Source organism: Alligator mississippiensis, chromosome 10 (assembly GCF_030867095.1).
Source record: "Alligator mississippiensis isolate rAllMis1 chromosome 10, rAllMis1, whole genome shotgun sequence".
NCBI lineage: Eukaryota > Metazoa > Chordata > Crocodylia > Alligatoridae > Alligator > Alligator mississippiensis.
In genome coordinates, this window is record NC_081833.1 from 14,692,103 (window position 1) to 14,715,366 (window position 23,264).

Consider the following 23,264-nt stretch of genomic DNA (forward strand, 5'->3'; position numbering starts at 1 on the left):
GCTTTGCCTCTCGTTGGCCCATAGACTTCTTGAGTCAGGTAGAGGTCATCCACGCACGAGAGGAAGCTTTGCGACCGCTCAGATTTTGCTGAGCGATCCTCCCACGAGATGTCCGGGTAATTGAAGTCACCCATGACAACCATGGTCCTGGAGCAAGCTGCCTCAGCCAGTTCCTGGGCAAACTCCTGGTCAAGCTCAGGACTTTGGGTGGGAGGTCTGTAGTAGACTCCCACCATTGTGTCCCCTGTGCCGTGTTCCCCACGGATTTTAACCCAGAGGGTCTCCAGCCGTCCACCCTGGTCGCCAATATCGGCTTGCAGGGACGTGTAGCTTTCCTTAACAGAGAGAGCTACACCCCCGCCCCTTTTATCTACACGATCCCTCCTGTACAGGGTATAGCCATCTATCCCTGTGGTCCAGTCATGGGTGGAGTCCCACCAGGTCTCCGTTATCCCTATGACATCGTAATTGTTTGCACTGAGCAGGAGGATGAGCTCCTCCTGCTTATTCCCCAAGCTCCTGGCATTAGTGTACAGGCAGGCAAGTGCCCCCTGGGGGGCTCCTTCCTTGCCCACAGATTTTACCAGGGCTGGGGTGGGCTCCCTTGAGTGCCATGATCCGCTGGCTTTGCAAGGATTGCTCAGCGGGCCAGCGGTAGTCCCCCCGTCCCCCAGCGGGCTTAGTTTAAAGCCCGGTGGAGCAGGCCAGCCAGTCTGGCTGAGAAGAGCCTCCTCCCTAGGGGAGAGAGGTGGAGACCATCTCTTCCCAGCAGCTCGCTGTCTCTCTCGCCAAAGAGCGGGCTGTGGTCATGAAAGCCAAAGCCTTCCTGACGACACCAGCGCCACAGTCTTTGGTTGACCACATAGATCCTCCTGTCCCTGATGATGGCTAAAGCATATTACAAGGAGCCAAGAATTCTACATTCTAATCCTGGCTCCAACACAAATAAACCAACCTGTGTCTTAGTTTTCCTATGCCTGAAGTAGAGATAGCTGCCTCAGAGGCGATGTAAAAAAACACAACACCCCCAAAAAACCCAGTTTACTAATTAATGAATTTACTGCATAATATTAAACCAGTGCTTCTGAACCTTTTTAGACTCAAAGTACCTCCAGTAGACTTATTTGTTAACACTATAGATTCCTATTTGAAACATCTAGATTTATCATGTGAATCAGGTTTGCACACCTAACAGTGCTAACATTGTATGGCACCCCACAGCACCCTTAGAAAGATTTCATAATGCCCCAGGATGCTGTAGGGGTGTAGGTTTTAGCCGTGTTGGTCTAAGAACATAGGCATTCCGTCCAGGAAGAGCACACACCAACTGCTGAAACTTCCTTAGCCAGACAAAGGGTTTTTGAACCCGAAAGCTTGCTTAATAACTGTTCTCCAACTATTTGGGTTGGTCTAATAAAAGATATCAAACTCACCCAAGGAACCTTGTCTGCCAGGATGCTATAGCATTCAGGTTACATATCACTGCATTAAACACAGAATTACACTAGAGACATAACCAAAAGTATGCTGATAAAGGCTATACTAATAGATCATTTTGAATAATAAAAATAAACATGCAGGAGAAAAAAAATACGTTGCTTAATTTTATTCAGTAATAGCATTCTACTGCAATCTGGCAAGTAAATGAAATTGCTAGAACAAGATGAAGTATTAAAACAACTTTATTTGATGTGAAATACAAGTAAAAAAATTTATTCTGGCTACATCTAAAATCCCATTAATTTCAAATTAAACTACATAAAAAAAAATCTGTACAAAATATGGCAGAACATAGACAACAAAATCTTTACATGCTCAATATACAAGAAAAGAAATTTAAAAATCACATGAATCCAAGCAAACATTGAAAGAAGAAAAAGAAAAAGCCTTTAAAATATACCCCCAAACACAGAAAAAATAAAAACCCCAGCAGCTTTAATACAAGAATTAAAAGCTTTATGCAGAACTGCATTAGATGATCTGAATATAGCTATCATCAGATACTTTTTCTATATCCTTATAATTTACTTTTAGATGCTTATCCCTTAAGTTATGTCTGATACTGTTGAGCATCAGACAGATAATTTAGTTACTTTGCTGCTCAATAAAGCTTTCACATGGCTAAGATCATCTAGGACTTGGCTTGAGGGGCTTTACCCTGGAAAGCAGCTGAGATTGAACTAATTAATTTGAATTAATATCCAAATACTGCAGAAGCTATGCATGAGCATCACAAACTCAACTTTTAGAATACCATTCCCAAAGCCATATTATAATCGACAGTACAGTACCAGAATGGCTGACTAAGGAAATGGTATCGGGATGGAAGTCTCCTTCAGGAGGTGCTTGTAACAACATACAAATATTGCAGACCAGCAATGCTTTCCTTTAGTACTTTTGCTTGTTCGGTATTTGGATGTATGAGACCTATAATCCTAAAACCATGCCTCAGAACTATTACTTCCATGAAGTGAAAATATGAAGAGCTACATTCTGGTTGTTTATCAAATCTCAATATACTGAACACCTGATTGGAGCCCTCCCCTACCTTAAAAATAAAAAAAGAAACAACCCAAAGCACCCTCTCTTTAATAGATTTCCCTGTGCTATTCAGACCTGCTAGGCAGAGACACCAATTCCTGGATCCATTTTTCTTCTACTTACCCAACTGAGCTTCCTCTATAAACATACACAAGATAAATTTATCCTTAGCTTTTTAAAAACACATACTTTAAAAAAAAAGATCAGTTGAATGGCAGTATTATAAGTTTATTAACATAAATATCAGCACAGAAACATGTAGAAGAGCCCTGAATTATCAAGAACTGTTATAGAAACCTACTTCATAAGTACTGTTTCTTTCTGTTCCTACTAATCTGGAAGCCTGAAACTACAGGATCCAAATAGCAATGCCTATTACCTCTTATTATCAGGAAGGTATGTTTTTTAGTTGGAGGGTTGTTATTTTTTTAAGGTGATCTTTTGTCTACCTAAGAGACAACGAATGGAGTCCATGCCTGTTCCAAAATATATAGGAAGACAATAAGACAAGGCATTACAGTTATACACACCATGAACCCTGAAGGTATGGGGGACATCTGCAGGACATTCTGCCCATTAGGTCCTTTGGCTGTTTCACAAAGCCAAAGTGCATCTTCATGGAATGAAGGCAGAAGATAAACCAAAGCCAGACTGAAGTGCAGCAGGGCAGCAAAAGTGGTCTTAAAAATCATTGACTGGTGATGGTCTAACAAGTGACAATACCGGCAGGTAACCCACTGGTTCATACTTTTGAAGAACAGAAAACCATATACTGTGTGTCTGGTGCTTGATGAAGCAGGATACATAATTCATGTAGACCTCTGGGGATCTAGTCTCATATCTATCACTGTGTGACCTTGGGCAAGTCTCAATCTCATGTCTCAGTTTTCACATCTATAAAGGGGAAGAGTCAGTTATCTCACAGGTGACTACTGAGGATCATTTCTCAACATGCATTAGAAAGCCATTTAGCACATCTGAAAATCCTCTCTCATTTACAATACATCAATACAAGAACAATATTTAATAAAAAAAGTGGTCAAAACAGAGGAACGGATTATTTGAGAATTTAGATGACAATACTTTATAGCCAATACCTACAACAACATTTTCCATGTCCCCAAACAATTACCCAGATATTTCTAAATGTTTTGAGGTCGACACTGTTGTGCTGTTCAGTGGAGGCCAAACTGGCTGAGAGTTAGTTGTGCCTTAACCCCACCACCTGTCACCACGTTACCCAGACTAGTTATAAGAAAGTTCTTAAGAAATTTCAGAAGAGAACAAGTTTGACTAAGTAGACCAGGTCTTAACTGAGCACTAAAATAAATACTACCTGTATAAAATTGAACAAATAAATAAAACACTGAAAATGAATCACAAATGCTCAATGTTAAGTCTCAAACTGAACAAAAGTTTCATGTGATTATGTTGTCTACTTATGAACAGCATACCCTACAAGGACGTATGCAGTTGTGCTCTAAAAGTTTATTGACATACCTAAAGTTAAGGAGTCCCAACTTTATTCCAAACAAAATCCCATGTGCCATCAAGGTAGGCCATAACAAATGTTAATTATATTTATACCATATTAAGGCTATAACAAATATGCAATGTAGGAAATGAACCCCTACGGCCAAGCTTGTGTCCTGAACTTAAGTACATTGTCATGAATAATAATAATAAAAGATTTAAAAAGGAACAAGACAAGGACAGAGCATCAACCTTGATTTTGAATCTTTTGGATTTTGGAGGTGTTTCAAAACAGAAGTAGCCTGTTCCCTTTCCTGATTAAAAGCCCACAGACTACCACAAAAGAAAATATTTGACAGATAGGCAGAGCTTATGTAAGTCTCTCAGAAAAAATAAAAGTTGCAGCTACAAAGTAGTGTTTTTTTGTTTTTAAATCAAGTTGTTATTCTATCAGGTTTATAAAAATTCTGTTAGTGTTTATAAAAGGCACATTGTATGTTGATTCAACAGTTAAGTAATGTTATTTGTTTTAAGGCACTTCACCTAAAATTTATAGCTAAAGAGTTTCAAGATGGTGACCACACAAGAAATCTTTTCAGAACATATAATTTTTTCATCTCATGTATTTAGGGTACTTGTTTTATCAATCATTATGCACCCATATTAAACTTAAAATTAAAAGAAGGAATGAAGTGAGAGACGTTCCTGGGACAATTTGAAAGCCATTTGTAAAGGCCTTATGGACCACCAGTTTGGGAATCAGTACACTGAGACACTACTACAATTATATGTGTTCTTACCATTATGACAAGAGAGAAATAAGTGCATCCAGAAATTTGCTCCTATCTTCAGTTTTCAGTTCAATTACTAAAACAATTAAAGCTCTTATTAGTACAGCAGACAAGTTCCAGATGCAATAAATCTCACACACTACAAATATTATTTAACAATTCCAATCAAATTTAAAGAGAGAAATAAAAGATCTGGGCAACATTGAAATATCTGACTGTACCTTAAAGCAAAATTTAAGGAATATCAGGAGTTTCAGGCTCTCACTATTTAATACAACCACCATTTTTAGATCGGTGTATGGATGAAACATACTCTAGTTTTTCTCCATACACTACCTAACATAACTAGGTCATAATTTTCAGTTTGAAAAACATACAAAGACTGGGAAAGTTTAGGTTTCAAAACAAGTTCTTTGAATAAAAGGATCTTAAATCCCTGTCCTTTTGTATGACTTTCATCTCACACTTGAATAAACCAAATAATCGTAAAGACGCTGATGCACGTAAGTCTACAGAAAACTTGCACATAATTATAATTGGTTATTGTAAATCCAGGAGCTTTGGTAGAAAAAAAATTACTCTTCCAATTAAAAGTATTTCTCTCTAAAATTAAAAGGTTTACAAAATTCCAGCTAGCAGGTTTTTTTACTTTTAAGTAAAGATGCAAGATGTCAAATGAAAAACAAAAATGGTCACAGTGCTATATTCTGGATTGTGTATTACATTACAGAAAATGTGCTACACAGAACACTTGCACACTACCCTGTCCACCAGGGCTAGCATTCAGAGCACGTGTTAATAAAACTACTCATATTAACATTCATTTTGTAAAATGGTCAAGATATCTTAGGGATTCGTAGCTAACACAGTGAGAATAGTGACCCCTAAAGGAAATCCTGGTAAAATGCCACAAGTGAATACAAAAGGTAAAATGACTTACTAGACATGTCAAAATGGTTGTGTAAAGTCCTAGAATGTGTGCTCTCTGCAGCCTTCTCAAACGCTCTGCCAAAAAAGCTAAGAGAAAAAACCACACCCACTACACATTAGGAAATATATAGGTTGCTAAATTAACAGACACGGTTCTTGCCTATGTCCTTAGACCAACATAGCTACAACCAACACCATTAAATTAACAGAGCATTTATTAACTTCTCAAATGAGACATACAAGATAAAAATATCTTTTTTCCTTCACCAGCAACATGCCTGGTTCAAGAGATACAATCTCCTATAAGCATGCAGCCATAGTATACATGCTCCAGTCAGCAAAAGCAACACTGCTTGTTTTATCCTCACGTAAACCCAGCGAGACTTTTCCTTTAAATTATAAAAACAATACGTGATTATAACTCTTGCTTATTCTAATGTGGATATTTTTCTTAAGTTTGTCAATGGCAAATGGCCTACTAAGCAAGCACCTGAAACACAGTTTACAGTCAGAAAAAAAATTAAGCCTTAAACAGCACAAAAATATTTGCTACTTCTAATCTTCATCATGATGATGACTGGTATTTATATATCATAAAAAGAATGTGTTGTTCAATGTAAGTGAACAAAAGAGTCAGAAAACAAATTTGTAACTACTAAGTAACACATGACTGTGTCACCTTTCATTCAAAAAGTTAGATGCCTATAGCAAGCAATCTTTTAAGGATGTACAGTTAGTCATTAAACCATCATTAAGATAAACATATTTAGCATCAAACTAACAGTTCTAGCTCAAATATGCTTACATAGAAGCAGGTTAAGTCTACAAATGCTCTTGAGGGAAGAGACATAGCAAAAAAACTTACTTCTTTTTGTCAGAGCTTTCTGTCTCTGGAGGAATCCCCACCATGATCACTGTTCCCTGCTCAACATCCATGGGTGCTGCCACTATCAATGGCAGCAATTTACAGCGTTTATTTTTCGTCTAGAAGGCAGAAAGTCTTTTGGTTAGATCAGTGGTTCTCAAGCTTTTTAGACTCGAGGCACTCCTCATTGGACTCAAGGCATGCCTTGAAAAATTCCAGCTCTTAGTTTTCACTCTTTTTTGACTACAGAAAAATAATAGACCAGTTTTTCTGGTGCAAAGAACTCAGAAAGACCACAACAGGTTAGAATGTTTGTAACATGATGGATTCCTATTTGAAACCTCTGGGTTTATCTAATGAATCATGTTCGCATATCTAAGAGTGCTAAAAATGCATGGCACCCTTGAAAGGACCTTAAGGCACCCCGGGGTGCTACTGTCCCCTAGCTAAGAATCACTTGGTTAGAGAAAGCTAAGGTGATGCAAGTGTGCCTCAGGCAATGCATAAAGTACAACTAAAAAGACATTAATTTAATCAACAGAGGGCAAGTTGTTTGTTTTAATAATTACTGTGATATACTGCAGAGCATCAGAAGGGTCAAGATCTACAAAGAGCTATTTCCAGTTCAGCAGATCCCGAGATTGGGATCTTCTCAATGGCAAAATTTGTATACTGGTGCAAAGGCTATCTAAACAGCCCATTAGCTGAAAAAATTCACTTGAAAAATTTAGTACTTTAATAATCCATTTAATAAATAATCCACAGAAGAATGGTAACTATGTACTCAGTCCACAACTTAGCTAATTACAAGCTTGTAAACTTACAGAGCAAACAAACGACTTGAGTAAGTATTTACTGAGCAGACACAAAGATACTGGTCTGGAGAACAGCTTCACATCTGGAGTGCCCTTAAGTGGGGGAGAAAAAAAAAAGTGTTATTAACTAAGTTACACCTAAGGATATTGCTATCTCTGCTCTATTTCATCTTTAGAATAACCAGAAGTTTTAAAAGCTGCATGTCACTCTAGGAACATTTCCATTAAATGAGCCCCATTTGTTTTCATATAAAATGGGAAGATTAAGGAACCTTGCCTAAACTACACAAGGTAGGACTCTAAGGGCATGTCTACACGAGATGCTTTACTGTGCAGTAAGCGTTCGCATCTACACATGCAGATGCTAACTGCACAGTAAATTGTTCTAATCATGAGTAAATTTACTACCTGCAAAGGCAAGTAGCAAATTTACTTTTTATTAGTTACTGCATAGTAGTGCACATGTAGACACCTGACTAGGAGCAAATGTGCTCCTGGTCAGCCAAACAAAAAGGGGGTGGGAGATTGCTCCCTGTCCTGGGGAGCTGCCTGCTGCCAGGGTAGGCTCCGCCACTGGAGTCCAGGCGGGGACTAAGTCCCCCTACCCTGGCAGCAGGGAGCTCCCAGCCCCCACTTCACGATTAGGGAACGGGGGCTGAGAAATCCTTATCTCCCAGCCCTGACCCTGAGATTACCAAGTGGGGGCTGGGAACTCCCTGCTGCTGGGGTCAGGGGGACATTGCTCCCTGCTCCTCAGATCTGGCTCCTGCTGAGGCAGGCTCCACCACCAGAGCCTGGGTGGGGACGATGCCTCAGCCCTGGCCAGGAGACAGCTGTCTCCTGGCCTGGTACTACCTGCCAGTGGGTAGCACCCAGGGGGAACCTAGAGCTTCCCCTGGCTGCTGCAGGGGCCTGGTGTAGGGCCACAGGCAATGGAAGCAGTCTGCTGCTGGAGCAGCAAGTTTGCTCCAACATTCCTGCACAAGTAGATGCATGCCCGGGAGAGTTTACTCTAGAGTACTTTCCTCTAGAAACTGCTCCTGGATTACTTGCATGTGTAGATGCACCCTAGAAAGATTAATCACTGTGCTGATTTGCACGTTAAACCAGAACCCCCCAAACTACCAATTTTTACGAAGGGGAACATTCAGGGGAAGATGTAGGCCAGCCAATGCAATACAGAAAACTACATTATTTCAGACTTTCTAGTCAAATGTTCTTAACAGCTTGCCACTTAGGAATCACAGTTTTACTAAACAAGAAGCCCAATATAGAACCAACAAAATTCTGACCTCCATGAGACAGCAATAGAGAAAAGGCCCTTGAGATATTACAAGATTGGTACAGATACAGCTGGCCACAGTCTGCTGAATGGCACGTAACTGCTTTTTGGCTAGTTCCAGACCATGGTGCAGCTTCTCCAGGTTACTCCTATGGTAGAGCAAAGGAAGGAAGAGAAATTATTTCATTAACAAATAACTAAATAAATACATAAATCTCATGATAAACTGAGTTGCATCTCGATACTATTCATAAAGGGATTAACTTTAAAATACTGTAATAGCAGAATCAGAGTCAAACTCAACCTTAATTACACAAACACAAAGGCTAACTACAGACATTCAGGAGGTTAAATCGGGTGCAAAATGGCCACCTGATTTAAACTTCGCTTGTCCCAGTGCCTACCTTACACTTACACACCCTGTCAGTGACCAGCAATCAGTCTAAACCTGTAACTGAACAGAAGTTCCATGCACACAAACCAGCTTAAAAATTGCAGAACCTAGTTTAAGATAAACCTGGATCTACATAGTATCAGATTCATTCAATTTAGGTCAAATCAGTGCATGGAACTTCTGTCCACTTCCCCTGCGCAGCCCCGGGGATGGGAAAACCCAGCCACTGGCCCCAATGCTGGGGCTGCTCTCTTCACTCTCCCCTTCCCCTGCACTGGTCTATTTTTTGCACCCTGGCCCCTTGCTCTCCCTCCCAGCCAGCACTCTCCACCCCCATCCCACAAGATGCTCTGGGTGCAGCCGCTTTTATCAGTGTTTGCTGCTGCTAGAGCTGAGCAAATAAATCGTGGTGGGGGGAGAGATGTGGGTAGAGGTTCACTGGGGAGAACCCTGCCTCATTCATAGATTTCATAGACATTAGGGGTGGAAGGGACCTCGGAAGATCATTGAGTCCGGCCCCCCGCCCGAAGGCAGGAAGTCAGCTGGGGTCATAGGATCCCAGCAAGATAAGCATCCAATTTTTTCTTGAAGGTGCTCAATGTAGGTACTTGAACCACCTCCAATGGCAGGCTATTCCAGACCTTGGGGGCTCGGACAGTAAAGAATTTCTTCCTTATGTCCAGCCTGAAACGGTCTTGCAGTAGTTTATAACCATTTGACCTCATCATCCCTTGGGGTGCTCTGGTGAACAAACGTTCCCCCAGATACTGGTGGTCACCCCTGATAAACTTGTAGGTGGCCATCAGATCACCCCTGAGCCTGCGCTTTTCCAGGCTGAAGAGTCCCATACCTCTCAGCCTGTCGTCATAAGGTCTGTTTTCCTGACCTCTGATCATGTGTGGCTCTTCTCCGGACTCTCTCAAGCTTCTCCACATCCTTTTTGAATTGTGGGGCCCAAAACTGGACGCAGTACTCCAGCTGCAGCCTCAGCAAGGCTGAGTATAAGGGGAGAATGACGTCCCGGGATTTGCTTGAGAAGCATCTATGGATGCAAGCCAGCGTTTTGGTCGCTTTACTAGCCGCAGCATCGCATTGAAGGCTCATGTTCATCTTGTGGTCATTGATGACCCCCAAAGTCTCTTTGTTCCATAGTGCTAGCCAGCGTAGCAGTGCTGAGCCTGTAAGGATGCTGCAGGTTTTTCCTCCCAAGGTGAAGAACCTTGCATTTTTCAGTGTTAAACACCATCAGGTTCTCGTCCACCCATTTGCTGAGCCTGTCCAGGTCAGCCTGGATTGCCCCCATCTTCTGGTGTGGATGCTTTGCACCAAAGTTTGGTATCATTGGCGAACTTGGCCAGTCCACTTCTGACTCCAATGTCCACATCATTAATGAAGATGTTGAACAATATGGGTCCAAGGACAGAGCCTTGGGGGACCCCACTGGTCACAGGGCACCATGATGATTGACTTCTGTCAACCACCACCCTCTGGGTCCAACCACAGAGACAATTCCCTAGCCAGCAGATGGTGGTGGACCCAATGCCACAATTGGCCAGTTTCACCAAGAGGTGATCGTAGGATACCAGATTGAAGGCTTTTTTGAAGTCAAGATATATGACATCAATCTCTTCTCCCTTGTCCAGGTGATAAGTCACCTGGTTGTAGAAGGAAATGAGATTGGTCAAGCAAGACCTACCGGCAACAAACCTGTGCTGGCTATCCCTCAGGATGTTGGCGTTGGCCAGTCCATTAAGGATGGCCTCTTTAATAAACTTTTCTACAACCTTCCCCAGGATAGAGGTCACGCTGATGGGCCTATAGTTTGCTGGATCCACTTTCCTTCCTTTCTTGAAGATAGGCATCACATTGGCCTTCTTCCAGTCTTTGGGCACATCACCAGAGCGCCAGTTCTCAAAGATCCGTGCCAGAGGCTGGACTATGATGCTTGCCAGCTCCTTGAGTACCCTGGGGTGTAGATTGTCAGGGCCTGCTGACTTGAAGGTGTCCAGCCTCTCAAGGTGTTCCTTCACGAAGTCTGCATTGATGGAGGGCAGGAAATCTCCCTCACCTGGATCTCCCTGTTCCGCAGTGGGCATGGGCGTCCCATGGGACTGACGAAAGACTGACACAAAGTACCCATTTAATAGGTTGGCTTTTTCCTGGGCATCAGTTTTCCCATCTGGTTTAGCAGGCGTCCAATGTTGCCCTTGCTTTCCACCCATGGGTTGTGGCTCTCCCCACCCCTCACAGGTTGTACCTTTCTCCCTCCCCACCCACAGGTCACACCTGCCTCCCTATGTCCCAGCAGACCCCCAATCCCCTCCAGCCTGCTGGACACCCAATGCGCCAGCTAGCCAGCACCCCCCATCCCAACTTACCTGATATCGGGCAGCCATTTTGAATCAATTTAACCTCCCCCTAAAGCCCCTAAATGTCTGTACTTAGCCAAAATTAGACAAGATGAGATAGAGAGCACATATACACTGTACCTGGAGAGACTGTCCAAAGCCTTGATAAAACTAGCAGTTCCAGGCTCCTCCTTCTCTATATTCTCCATTAGAGAAGCCGTTGCATACACTATGTCACTTGCTAAAAACTTATTCTTAAAACCAAAGTGAATGCTGAAAGTCTGCACTCTTAAATCTTTCATTCTGTAAAAGTAGATCAAATCAAAACAGTTATTATAACATTTTAATGATTAACACTGATCACTCCCAAAGAAAGCTAAAATTTCAACTTAACTTCTCTGGCTAGCCTATAATAAATTATCTCTATTTCTGCATGTATTACTTTACAATTACGTACGGCTTCTGAGACAAGCTGTGACCTCCTTTTGAAACTTAAGAAATGACTACACAAATGATTTGGACAGAGGACAGCACCAGGAGTTGGAAGTGTTAAGTTCTAAGTCTAATGCTGCAATAATGGGAAAGTGCCTAGAAGCCCTACTCTGCCAAAGTGCCTTTTAAAGTCAGGTCAACTTTTTCCAAGCTGTTAGGTTGGAAAAATAAAACTACTATTAATTTACTATCTCTACTATTGCAGGAGCTGAAAGGTTTGAAAGTAACTGAATCTGGGTACGCAAAAAGGTTGGGTTTAAAAAAAAAAAAAATTTACCCAAATTTGTTAGCAGATTCTTCAATCATGTCCCGCAAGTTCTCCTTCAAGGACATGTCCATGGAATTAAACTTTTGTTTCACCTGCTTCAAAGGCAACCTACAATGTGGAAAAATACATCATTGTGCACATTTAGGGATGAACAGTTAAATTACCTGCATTCCAAGCACGGGAACAGTTTCTTTCCATTAACACTAGATTAAAAGCACTTCTGTGCTCATCTACATAAAATACTGCAAGGATGGAGATCACTTCATTGATCAACTACTAGTCAGTTCAATAGCTAAAAACAGCTTGCTGAATGAATGAGTACAGCAGGCTGAGCAAAGCACAGGTACCATTATCTGCCCATAGTACCATTTTCATATTTAATTAAGTTTTGAGGTGGGCAGTTATGACCATGACATTTTTAGGCTCTCAGTATTTTCATGCACCTACAATTATGGAAAAAATGTTTTTTCTTTTCCCCAGTTGATCCTCATAACTTACCCCATATCAGCCAGAAATTCCTGTAGTCTCTTTTGCCCTTGAACAGACCAAAGCTTTAGACTGGCAGATGTATAACAGGTGTTACACAGGCTTTCATACAGGGACCAATGCTGATAAAGGGCCAAGCGCAGACTGAAGATGTGGACAGAAATTAGGGAAAATAATTACGATGTACATGCTTTAAAACTTAGTAAGTTAGTTATTACCTTAAATAGTAGTCTTATTTTCCCTACCTGCCACCTTCACCAGTCCTAATTACTTCTTTATTAACTATCCCATTTGAAGAGAGTTCCAAGTGTATATAACAACTCAACACAGTGAATATGCTTGTATAGCCATCATTCTTTCCCTTGGGTTTACATATCAACTTAGAAAGTGTACCCACATACTTCATACAACACTGATTTGAAGTAACACAATTAAACCTTCCAAAAATGACACTCGGGAACTTTAGTCATTATGGGCATGTCCCTGTGTCAATACCATTTTTTTCCCCAGCAACATATTTCTTAGCACAAAGGGAAACTTAAGTTTCTTTTTCCTAGATGAGGCCTTGAACCTGTCACAAAAGGGTTTTTCTATTGTTTATTTTATTTAAACTCCTGAATATTTATAGATCAGCATAAAGTTAAGGTCTAATTTTAGGCAAGGATACTCGTATTCAAATGCTATTCTCATGCAATCAATAGAAAGGGAGTTCTCTTCATCCTCATTGCGATGATTATGCCGTGACACATGACGCTGTAGGATTCCAATATCGGTCACATATTTCATTCTTTAAAAAACAAAACAAAAAACAAACCAATAAAAAAACAACAATCCATACGCAAGAGTCACTTTACCTTCTTTCCCTTCAGATGTCCAATCCTATTATCTACTGCAAAAAACTTCCCTGAGAGCTACACAATGCCTAGTCAACTTCACAAAAATGAGAACCAATTTTTTAAAAGATTTTTGCAAAAAGTGTTTAAGGTTTTTTTTGATACTCGGCAGTACATAGAAAAAATAAATCAATAAATAAAAACACATACACAGAAAATGAAACACTTCCAAATTTTAAAGAGTAAAATAAGCAAGAAAATGCTCAGGAGTACAGGATGAACTGCAATTTTTCCTTTAACCAAAGTTACCGCTATCAAGTTACCCTTTCAGTGTCCCACCATTAATCGCTACTTTCTTATGATCTCAGCAACTCCACATACATTCATTAAGATATTCAAGTGTAGGTTGTTTAACATGCATCACAATTTCTGTTACTTATTTTAACAAAGACAAATCAACAGCTTACTGAGTGATTTTATCTTGAACCCACTGGTCTGTTAGCCCAACAATAGCCCACCTAAAAATGGAAAAAATATATAGTCAGATAGGAAAAAGACTTTAGTCCAGCATATAAAAGTTAATCTTACAGCCATGGTAGAGGAGGAGTCTGCTACATTAAATAAGGTTTGTGTACAACCAATGTCAAGACAGTTCTGTACTAACTTAATACCTATTGCATAGAGGTGCACCAATATATTGGTTGCATACTGGATCGGCACCAATAAAAGGAAAATTAACATTATTGGCAGGCAGCTTTTTTGGCCAGAGAAGCCAATAATGTCACTGATAAATGCTATGTGCATGCACACAGCCACTGTCTGGTTGGTAAGTCTATGGGGGAAGGGCCACGTGTGAAAGGGAAGGGGTGTACGCGCACGTGTGTGGTCAGATTGAGGCCCCCATGGTGAGGGAGGGGCTGGGGTAGGCACTGCCCAGCCATAGCGGGGAGTGGACCCGGGGGCGGGGAGGAGGAGGAGGGAGGGCACTCCCTGCTGCTGCACACACCCCTGGGGATGGCATGGGGGGCATGTGCCCCTCAGATTTGTGTGCAGGGCGAGGATGGGCTACCTGCTGTGGGCTCAGGGCCAGGGGCTGTGCTGACTTTTTCCTGGCACGGGGGCTAGGCACAGTGCTTGGAGGGGGGGCTATGGGGAAATTATGGGTGGCTACAGCCCGCTCCGTAGCCCATCTCCTCTCAGCACCGCCACCTGCTCCCACCTGCCCTGGCCCCCCTGTTGGGAAGAGGCTGGTGCAGCCCCTGGCCACAAAGTGGGCAACTGGCCCTTGCCCTGCATGCAAATCCAGGGGGCACATGCCCCCCATGCTTCCCCTGGGGGGTGCGTGCGTGCAGAGGAGGGGAGCTGCCCTCACCCATTTCGTGCACCCCAGACTAGCCACTTGCAACTCCACCCCACTTCCAGGGTCCATTCACTGCCTGCCCCTGCCTCTACCCCTTAGTTACTGTGAAGTCTTGATCTGCCTCTCCACACCCTCCACCCCTTCTCCTTCCCTTCCACAGACTTACCAGCTGGATGCTGCATTCCTTTAAATTGGCTACTAGATCAGTATCAGGCAATATAGCTGGTTAATAATCTGCCATCAGTATTGGCCAAGAAAATCTTTATCAGTGCACCCCTACTTCTACTGCAGTGATTCTCAGCCAGGGTGCTGCAGCAGTACATATTAGTGAAATAGATATGAATGTAACGAATGGATCAAGTAATTGTATTTTTACTGGGCAGAATTAATTAGACAGGTGGCCAAAGAAATAGTTTCAACTGATCCATGCAGCAAGTTTCTGTTGAAGTATAGTAGCCAAATTTTCAATGAAGGAACCCATCTCTAATCATATTCTCTCACACACAAAAAATCTATGTATATTTAAATACATAAATATACTCTGCAATAATTCTAATATTATAAAAGCCTAAGTTTGTCTGTCTCTAACGCTTTATTCGCACTCTGACTGGCTGATGGAAACAGCCAATCAGAGTGCTTCAAGTGTGGGGGAGCGCTGCCATTATTCCAAAGCCGCACCAAGGACCAGACAGAGGGTGGGGGAGCTAAGGACAGCAGTGCTGGCCTCAGCTCCCCCACCCCACTCCCTGCAAGAGACAGAAAAGTGTCAGCATGGGGTGTTAGGTGGTGGTACTCCATCCCAGTCATCCCCCATCAAGAATTGGCAATTGGCTAGTACTGAATATAAATACCATTTGGAAATTTTGCATGTCTGGCCCATTATTTACTATGGGCAGTGAACATTAGCACTATAACAGGGCTACTTACCACAACATGTCATTCAAGTCTTTAGACATTTTCCAGGCCAAATCAAACATCACTATGGCAGACTACAGGAGGAAAAAGAAAAAGACAAATAGATGAGGAACCATAACATTAATTAGTCTCACATTAAAAACAAACTGCAGAAGTGTTATTCTCATGCACCAGCTTAGTAATAAAGCTTCTTTTAGATGCAGGCTCAAATCCAAGAATTCCAGTGTCCTGTTTCCCAAGATACCAAGGGAAATATGCATTACATTGCTGAAAAACATTATGTTTTCATATAGAAACTACTTTTCACAAAAAATGTAAATTATTCTGATAAACTGCTAGTTTCCAGAAAGAACAATTTAGTTATCTACAGTTTAGGTCTGACAAGTCTATAACCCTTGAATATAAAAGGTACAAATCTCAAACTACTTGGCTCCTCTCTTTTGAAAAGTAAATTGAGTAACATGCATGTGTGAGTATAATCAGATTAGATCTTCAAAGGACAGGCCCCGCCAAGCACTAAAGATTGTCATACAGCATCTTAAACTTAGAAACTTCCAGGTGACGTTAGAACAAAGAACTACTATTTCCCTTCTACTACTGTATAGAATATGCTAGGACGGTGCAAAGCTTTGGTCACTGATTCGATTCGGCAGAGATTCAGTGGTTGAATTTCCAAATCTGAATCGAATCAGGAGACCCTTTAATCTCTCCGAATCAAACTGGAACCCTCTGAATTGATTTGGAAAGATTTGACAATTCAGACACAGACACAGTTTTAAATGTTGTTTCTACATACCTCAAGGTACCAGGTGGCTCATGAACGCTGTGATGCTGGGGTGCATGGAGTGTCCCACAGGAGCACGGGGGAGTCACCAGCGCGGTTGGCAGTGGACCCAGAAGCAGACCAGAAGCACTTTCAGTCCAGCTGGGGAGCGCGCTGGCCCCCCCCATGGCTGATTGCTGAGCATGGTGGGGGAACCCCCCTGTGTGCTCCCCAGCAGACTTGGAAGTGGGCTGGAACTACTTCCAGGCCGCTTCCAGGTTCACCACCAAGCATGTGGGGGGCCCCCCTGCGCTCCTGTGTGATGTTCCATCCGCCCCAGCATCGCAGTGATCATGAGCCGTGCCTGGTACCTCGAGGTATATAGAAAAAAAAACATTTAAAGCTGTGTCTATGGCTGAATTGCTGATTCTCTGACTCAGCACTGAATCTTCAGATTAGGATTCAGCTGAATTGAATCGGGCCAATGACCCGAATCAACTAATCGAATCACTGTCCCCGATTTGGGCTGAATCCAAATCAAATGCAGCCTGCTTCGCGCACCCTTAGAACATGCAATATCTTGATGCAGGAAAAATTAGCTCGAGTCAGAAGTACTTAATAAATAGTCAATATACAGGAAAAGCTCTGTTAACCGGCACCTTCCAAGCCAGCATGTTCTATCAACCGGCATGCTGGCTGGTAAGGTAAAGTGAAACCGTAAGTGCCCACTGTGGCACTTCTGGTTTCACTGAGCCCCCATGGCCTGGGGCAAAGCAGCCTGCATGGGGCCTGCCTCTGTCCTGCAAGGCCCACAGGAGGGGTGGTGACGCCCCAGATGTGGCGGGAGAAGCAGCAGCCAGAACAGGCAAGGACACCTGTTCCGGCCGCTCAATTAACTGACATATTTTGTGATCCGGCATCCCCCGTTCCCAGGGGATGCCGGATAACAGAGCTTTTACTGTACTCCTATTCTCTTATTACAGGAAGACACTTTCTTTGTGGTAGCTTGTTTTTTTTTTTTTAAATGAAAAAACAGCAGCTTAAAACTTACTGAGGTCCCATGGTATTCATACTGCTCATAATCAAAGAGAATTTCTTGCCTGAAAGAGAGAAGAAAGTTTTTGTTTTTTTAAATGTTTGCTTAAGTGATTAACTTGCCCTTCTTTCAAGTTCATTACATAAACCAAAGACAGTCAAGTAACCTTTAAATTTCAGATTTACTGTAGACAAGGGAAAAATATGAAATTCAGGAAAAAAACAACAACACAGAAGCTATATGAAAATTCCAACACTGAAGCTGAAATAGCAATATTATGAAAGTCTATTTCTTTCTATTTTTCCAATTGATTAGCTACCCAGGAATTCCCACTGTCACTAAATGGATTGAACAGGGAGCAAATTGAGGCAACAATTTGACCCTACGTTAAATTTACAATGAAGTATTTCTAATAAAAGGAGCAAGTGTCTTCACTAGATATGGACTTATGCATCATTAACCTCCAACTTCTGAATAAAGTATAAAGTAATGAAATCTCATGGAATTAGCGGTGTAGAATAGGACTTTCATGGTCTCAACATTAAGATTTCCAAAAGGAAAAGAAAAGAATAAACAACAAAGAACGCTGGCACATACCTGCGTGCTTCCCACACTCTCCTCTCTCGTCTTTTCATTGTTCTCTCCACTACAGCCTACAGCCAGGTGGTAGATGCCAAAGATGTGATGTAAGCAAGTAAAGAAATTACTTCAGACCTAAACTGACAACTATTGCATCTAATGTTCAGGCTTTGCAAAAGTTTATTTTTTTACAGATATGTGGTCTTTTTTCAAAATATTTCCATAAAAACAAGCTTTAATAAAGGAATATATTTTGTTTAGTGCATTTGTTACACATTTAATTCACTACCTTATTAAAATTAAATTATTACATGATTTAGCTACTACAATTGCATCACCTGAAAGACTTTATTTGACACTTGGATAACCACTTAATACTTGAAAGTACTGGGTTAGATCCTTCACGCTCCAAAAAGTTCTCACCATCTCAAAAGATTGAAGCACTAATGAAGGTCTTTTAGGGATATTGCCTGATCAAGAACTTGGACAGGACTGTAAGAGTAATCAGAAATAGAATAGCCGCTGTAAAACCAAGAGTAAAGCATTTGAGTTTTGTGGTCAGTGGGTGTGTCTACATTTTCATTAATGCGCCATAGTACTGCGCCTTAAGTTTAGTACAGTAAAAGCTCCGTTAACCGGCATCTTACAAGCCAGCACATTCTATTAACCAGCATGGCGGCTTGTAGGGTAAAGCGAAACTGGAAGCGCACACCGTGGCACTTCCGGTTTCTCCAAGCCCCCACGGCCTGAGGCAAAGCAGCCTGTGCTGCTGAGCCCCCATGGCCTGGAGCATAGCAGGCTGCACAGGGCCTGCCTCCCTGTCCCTCAGGGCCCGTGGTAGGGTCAGCGATCCCATGGGAGGGGCAGCGACGCCCCGGACATGGCAGAAGAAGCGGCGGCCTGAACAGGCAAGGATGCCTGTTCGGACTGCTCAATTAACCGGCATATTTTGTTATCCGGCATCCCCAATCGCTGGGGGATGCCGGATAACAGAGCTTTTACTGTACTTGGATAACCAAGGACTAATCAATGCATAATAACCTGTGCTACTGTGCAGTAGTGCCAGCGCATGGGTTTTTTTCAGACGCTAATTGTGCAGCCAGTAGAGGAATACTACTGTGCACTAGCATATTCGCATGGGTCTTGCCCAGCATGGTACTGCGCAATGTTATTAGGCTACTGCGCAGGTAGCATCTTGTAGACGCACGCAGTGAGATGATTATAAAGTTCTAATAAACAGACTTCGCTCCCGTGTTTTACTTTTCTTAGAGAATTATTAAAAGGACAGAGTTATGATAGCTTAGCTACATTTCTTTCTATACATCCAAAGGCTTGGAGATTGATTCACAGGGAGACAAAGTTGGTTTCAGTACAGAAACTGGATTAAAAAAAAATTAAGTCCAATTAATTCAGGTAAAATATATTTTTCTTTCAACCAACCTATTTAAATGTGACATTATGACAACCTGTTTAGCCTAAATTTGCTATAGTCTACTAAAGCCACAGACAACAAAACATTCAAGAAATCCATGTTCACTGGCAAAATTTTGAAGTCCAACCACTGGAAGTCACCGGCAAAGCAGCTTGATCTCATTTCTTTCAAAGAACACCCTTTGAAAGAAGTAACCTCTTCTGCAAGTGCAGAGAATTTCTTTTCTTAAATTTATTTATTCCACTAGTTTAGTTCAATGCCTAGGACACTCAAAGTTGAGAAACAATTCATGAATAAACAAGAAAGCCTCTTTTGCTTTTCTAATCCACAAAGGAGTGAGAAACGTTTATCAGCTATTTGAAACCGTCAATTTCTTGAGATGAATTATTTTACCAAATATGTTGTTTTTGTAAAAAAATATATATTTATGTTAACGATAAATACTCCTAACCTCTAAACATGCACATTTATTTAAGAATAAGATGTTCTACAGTCCTTCAATTTTCTTATTTTTAACATTATAACAGGGCTTATTTTACCTTCTGTAACAATCCACTTTGTTTGGGTTTCAAAGGCAAACGACACCAAAGCAATAGTATCAAACTTTCTGTAGAACAGGGTATACATATAAATTTCCACCCTCCCCTGCACAGAACAATGCTGTAAGAAATATACCTCTTCAAATCGTTTGCGCTTCCCCGAAGGTTCTGATCCATCGCTTTCATTCCCAGAATCCTCCTCTTCCTCCTCCTCATCTCTGAAGATGTCATCGTAGGCAGGAATGTTAAGATCATCATCTGGTTTAACCAACAGCTTAATCTAAGAAGAAAAGAAGCATTTTAAAAAAATCAAACCTAAAAACCCCTTTATATTCGACCAACCTAGCAATTTCTATTAGTTGTTCCTCTTAGTACAGAAGACTAATTTACTCACTCTGGAGTTGATCTGTTCCTACTAGGACACCAAGATTTTGCTTTATATGAATTAGGTGATCAACCCAAGTGACAAGCTAGAAGATCTACCTTCTGCCCTTATGAATTAATAAAAATTGAAATGTTTATTCTCCTTTATCAACAAGGTTATATTTATAGCACCAATAACATTGAAGAATGTAGACTTTCAGTGAAAAATATATTTGTTAAAGGGAAGCTGTCTAGCACTGTAGTATAAATCTCTCAGCATTCATAATTTAAAGTTATATTATTTAGTCTCCAACCAATACAATCTAGAAGTAAACTTACTGTGCTGTGGTAAATCACCTTTGTTGCAAGGGATAGAAAAATGATAGCTCACTTACTGGATATTGTGAGCCAATTTAAACTGCATATCATCTTAGACAATTGGATTTACCTGCATATCATTGTAAACATTCACTACATTGATAGGCCTGCGGGAGTCACAAACAAAGAAAAAGGTGTCCTCCTCAGGCTGCAGAACCTCCAGTAGGTCAATGTTGGCACCACAGTTTATAAGAACAAAATACTTGAACTGCAAAAGAAAACAAGGCATCTCCAATTTAATAGGTTACATGGGAGAATAAAACCAAGAAATTATCAGAACTATTCTACCTCCAAAGTATTTAACTTTGTACACAGTTATGTTTCAGGCAGCTTGGTTAAGGAAACTGAGGGGAAAAAAATAAAGGCCGTTTTTATAGAAGGATAATGTACTTTTAGTTTTCATTGTACAGACAACGAATGCTCACAACTTTCTCAGTTGAAGATGGATACAAATTCAGTTTATAAAAATCAAAACTTGATCTAAACCACACACAGACTGGGGCAACTGCAAGTTTTACTTCAAAAGAAATTCTGTAACTGAAACAGCAGAAGCATTTGCTGAATTTTTGCTAAAGTTTGCTAAATTAGGTGAGACTGTGGCACATGACAAGAACAGGATATGGGAAATATGCCAAGCATTTGTCCATCATCCACCTAACTTTATTCAGTATTATTTTAGCTAACCACAAAAATATCAACCTAAGAACCTAGAAGTGAACTGGGGGTGAAAAAAAGGACACTTCAAATTACAGATAAGTAGGAGGCAATGTTACATACACACATCTCTCATTAGGTGAGGTTTTTTGTTGTTTTTTTTACCTGATCTTTATGTTCAAGAAATGCAGTTTCAAGTTCCTGCCACCCAGACACTGGAACTAATGTGTACTGTACATGGTCACATTGAAACAATGCCTAAAAAGAAGCAAACAAGAAATGTTTTGCTAATGAAGAAAATTAGTAACAATTACTATATTTCTGAAAAATACTCCCATGCAAGACTTTGAATAGGAATTATCATGAAATCCCAGCATCATAACTGGTAGGACGAAAAAGGGTTAAGCATAAATAAAACACTGAATGTTTAAAACTAAAGTTAACACTTCCCTCTCACGTTCCTTTCCACACTTCTTTATTAAACTCTTTCCCATACATTTTCTTCTGTTAGCAGTATATAAAATAAGGACAAACATTCACTTACTTGGAGTATTTTACACGCACATAATGCATCTACATCTGAAGCAACGAGAAGAAGAACACGCTGCAAAACATTAGAAAACAGCATTAATACGTGATACTCGATGCGTGCCCCACAGTCATTTCCAACAACTTCAGTGTCTACGCCTAAGACTGAAAATCTTTCAAGTCAAATCAGGACTGGCGGTAGAGGTGATATCAAACAAGCGCATGAATGCAAACAGTGGGAATGAGAGCATGAGCCCGTCTAAGGGCTGTAAAAAATAAGGACAGGGGACAAGTCATTATGAAAGAGGGACTGGCCAAAGATCACATGGTACGTTGCACGTTACTGGCTCTTGCTGTTTAATTCAGCCTCTTGGCACAGGCCAGGGGAAACGCACACCGCACCACAGGACACAAACAACCCGCATTTTACACGAGGGTAAAATAATACATTTGCATTGACTTGATAACATGATGCTGGAAAAAAAAAAAAAAAGATCTGGCTTGCAATAACCTGCAAACAGGCAACCCCGCCGCTTTTACAGATCAGCAGGGGCCTAACTAGAAAACCCTGATGCTGAATAACACAAAACGACCGAGAACAGCTGCCGCGGACGGTACCACGTCCAAGCGCGCCGCCGCGAACCCGGCCGCGGACACAGACCGGCATTTCTGGCGTGGGAGAAGGACCCCGCGTGTGCGGCGGGGATCGCGCCACGGAGCAGTAATGGCGTGACACGGACTTCGCGCGTGGGGCCGGTTTTCATCCATCGCGCCATAAACGTAACGTGCCCGAAGGAGCCGCCGGGAGCGCGCCGCGCCGCGCCGCCCGCTCAGGGAATCAGAGACCCCGGGGCGGCCCCGCAGCGGATCCCACCTGGGTGGTGATGACCTCATAGAACTCCCTGCGCACGTCGGACAGGAACATGGTCCCGGTGTCCGTGTCCGTGTCCGTCTCGCTGCCGGCGCCTGCCCGCTGCACTCAAACCAGGCGCCAAATCACGTCTGTCCCTATTGGCCTCGGCTCCCGCCCCGCAAGCCCGCCCTCCGCAGTGCTGATTGGCTCGGGCAGCCGATTCCTTAGTGCCTCTGCCAATCGCCGTGGGCGAAGCTGATCACGTGACCAAAACAACCCGGGGGACTGGAAGAGCGGCCATTTTATTTATCCGTGCCTTGCCCCTTCCGCCATCTTTAGTGTGGGC

At 41.9% G+C, this 23,264-nt stretch overlaps 1 protein-coding gene across 1 annotated transcript; it reads right to left on the bottom strand.

The window, feature by feature from the left end:
- Positions 1-1,666: 1,666 nt before the first annotated feature.
- Positions 1,667-23,138, bottom strand: CDC45 (cell division cycle 45). Its single transcript, XM_059713477.1, has 19 exons — positions 22,940-23,138; positions 22,082-22,141; positions 21,703-21,795; positions 20,954-21,091; positions 20,279-20,422; positions 18,190-18,245; positions 17,608-17,656; positions 15,806-15,867; positions 13,986-14,036; positions 13,353-13,472; positions 12,698-12,829; positions 12,209-12,307; positions 11,581-11,742; positions 8,708-8,846; positions 7,425-7,508; positions 6,601-6,719; positions 5,746-5,822; positions 4,815-4,881; positions 1,667-3,435 (listed from the first exon to the last, which is right to left on the bottom strand). The coding sequence occupies exons 1-18, from the start codon at positions 22,988-22,990 to the stop codon at positions 4,817-4,819; spliced, it is 1,701 nt and encodes a 566-aa protein (XP_059569460.1). The 5' UTR covers positions 22,991-23,138; the 3' UTR covers positions 1,667-3,435; positions 4,815-4,816.
- Between the last annotated feature and the right edge of the window lie 126 nt (positions 23,139-23,264).

Coding starts and splice junctions, on each gene's coding strand:
- CDC45 (XM_059713477.1), bottom strand. CDS start 22,990: ATGTTCCTGTCCGACGTGCGCAGGGAGTTCTATGAGGTCATCACCACC. Junction 22,142..22,939: donor ATGAGGTCATCACCACCCAG/GTGGGATCCGCT, acceptor AATGTTTTGCAG/CGTGTTCTTCTTCTCGTTGC. Junction 12,830..13,352: donor AGAATAGCATTTGAATACGA/GTATCCTTGCCT, acceptor CCACATCTTCAG/TCTGCGCTTGGCCCTTTATC.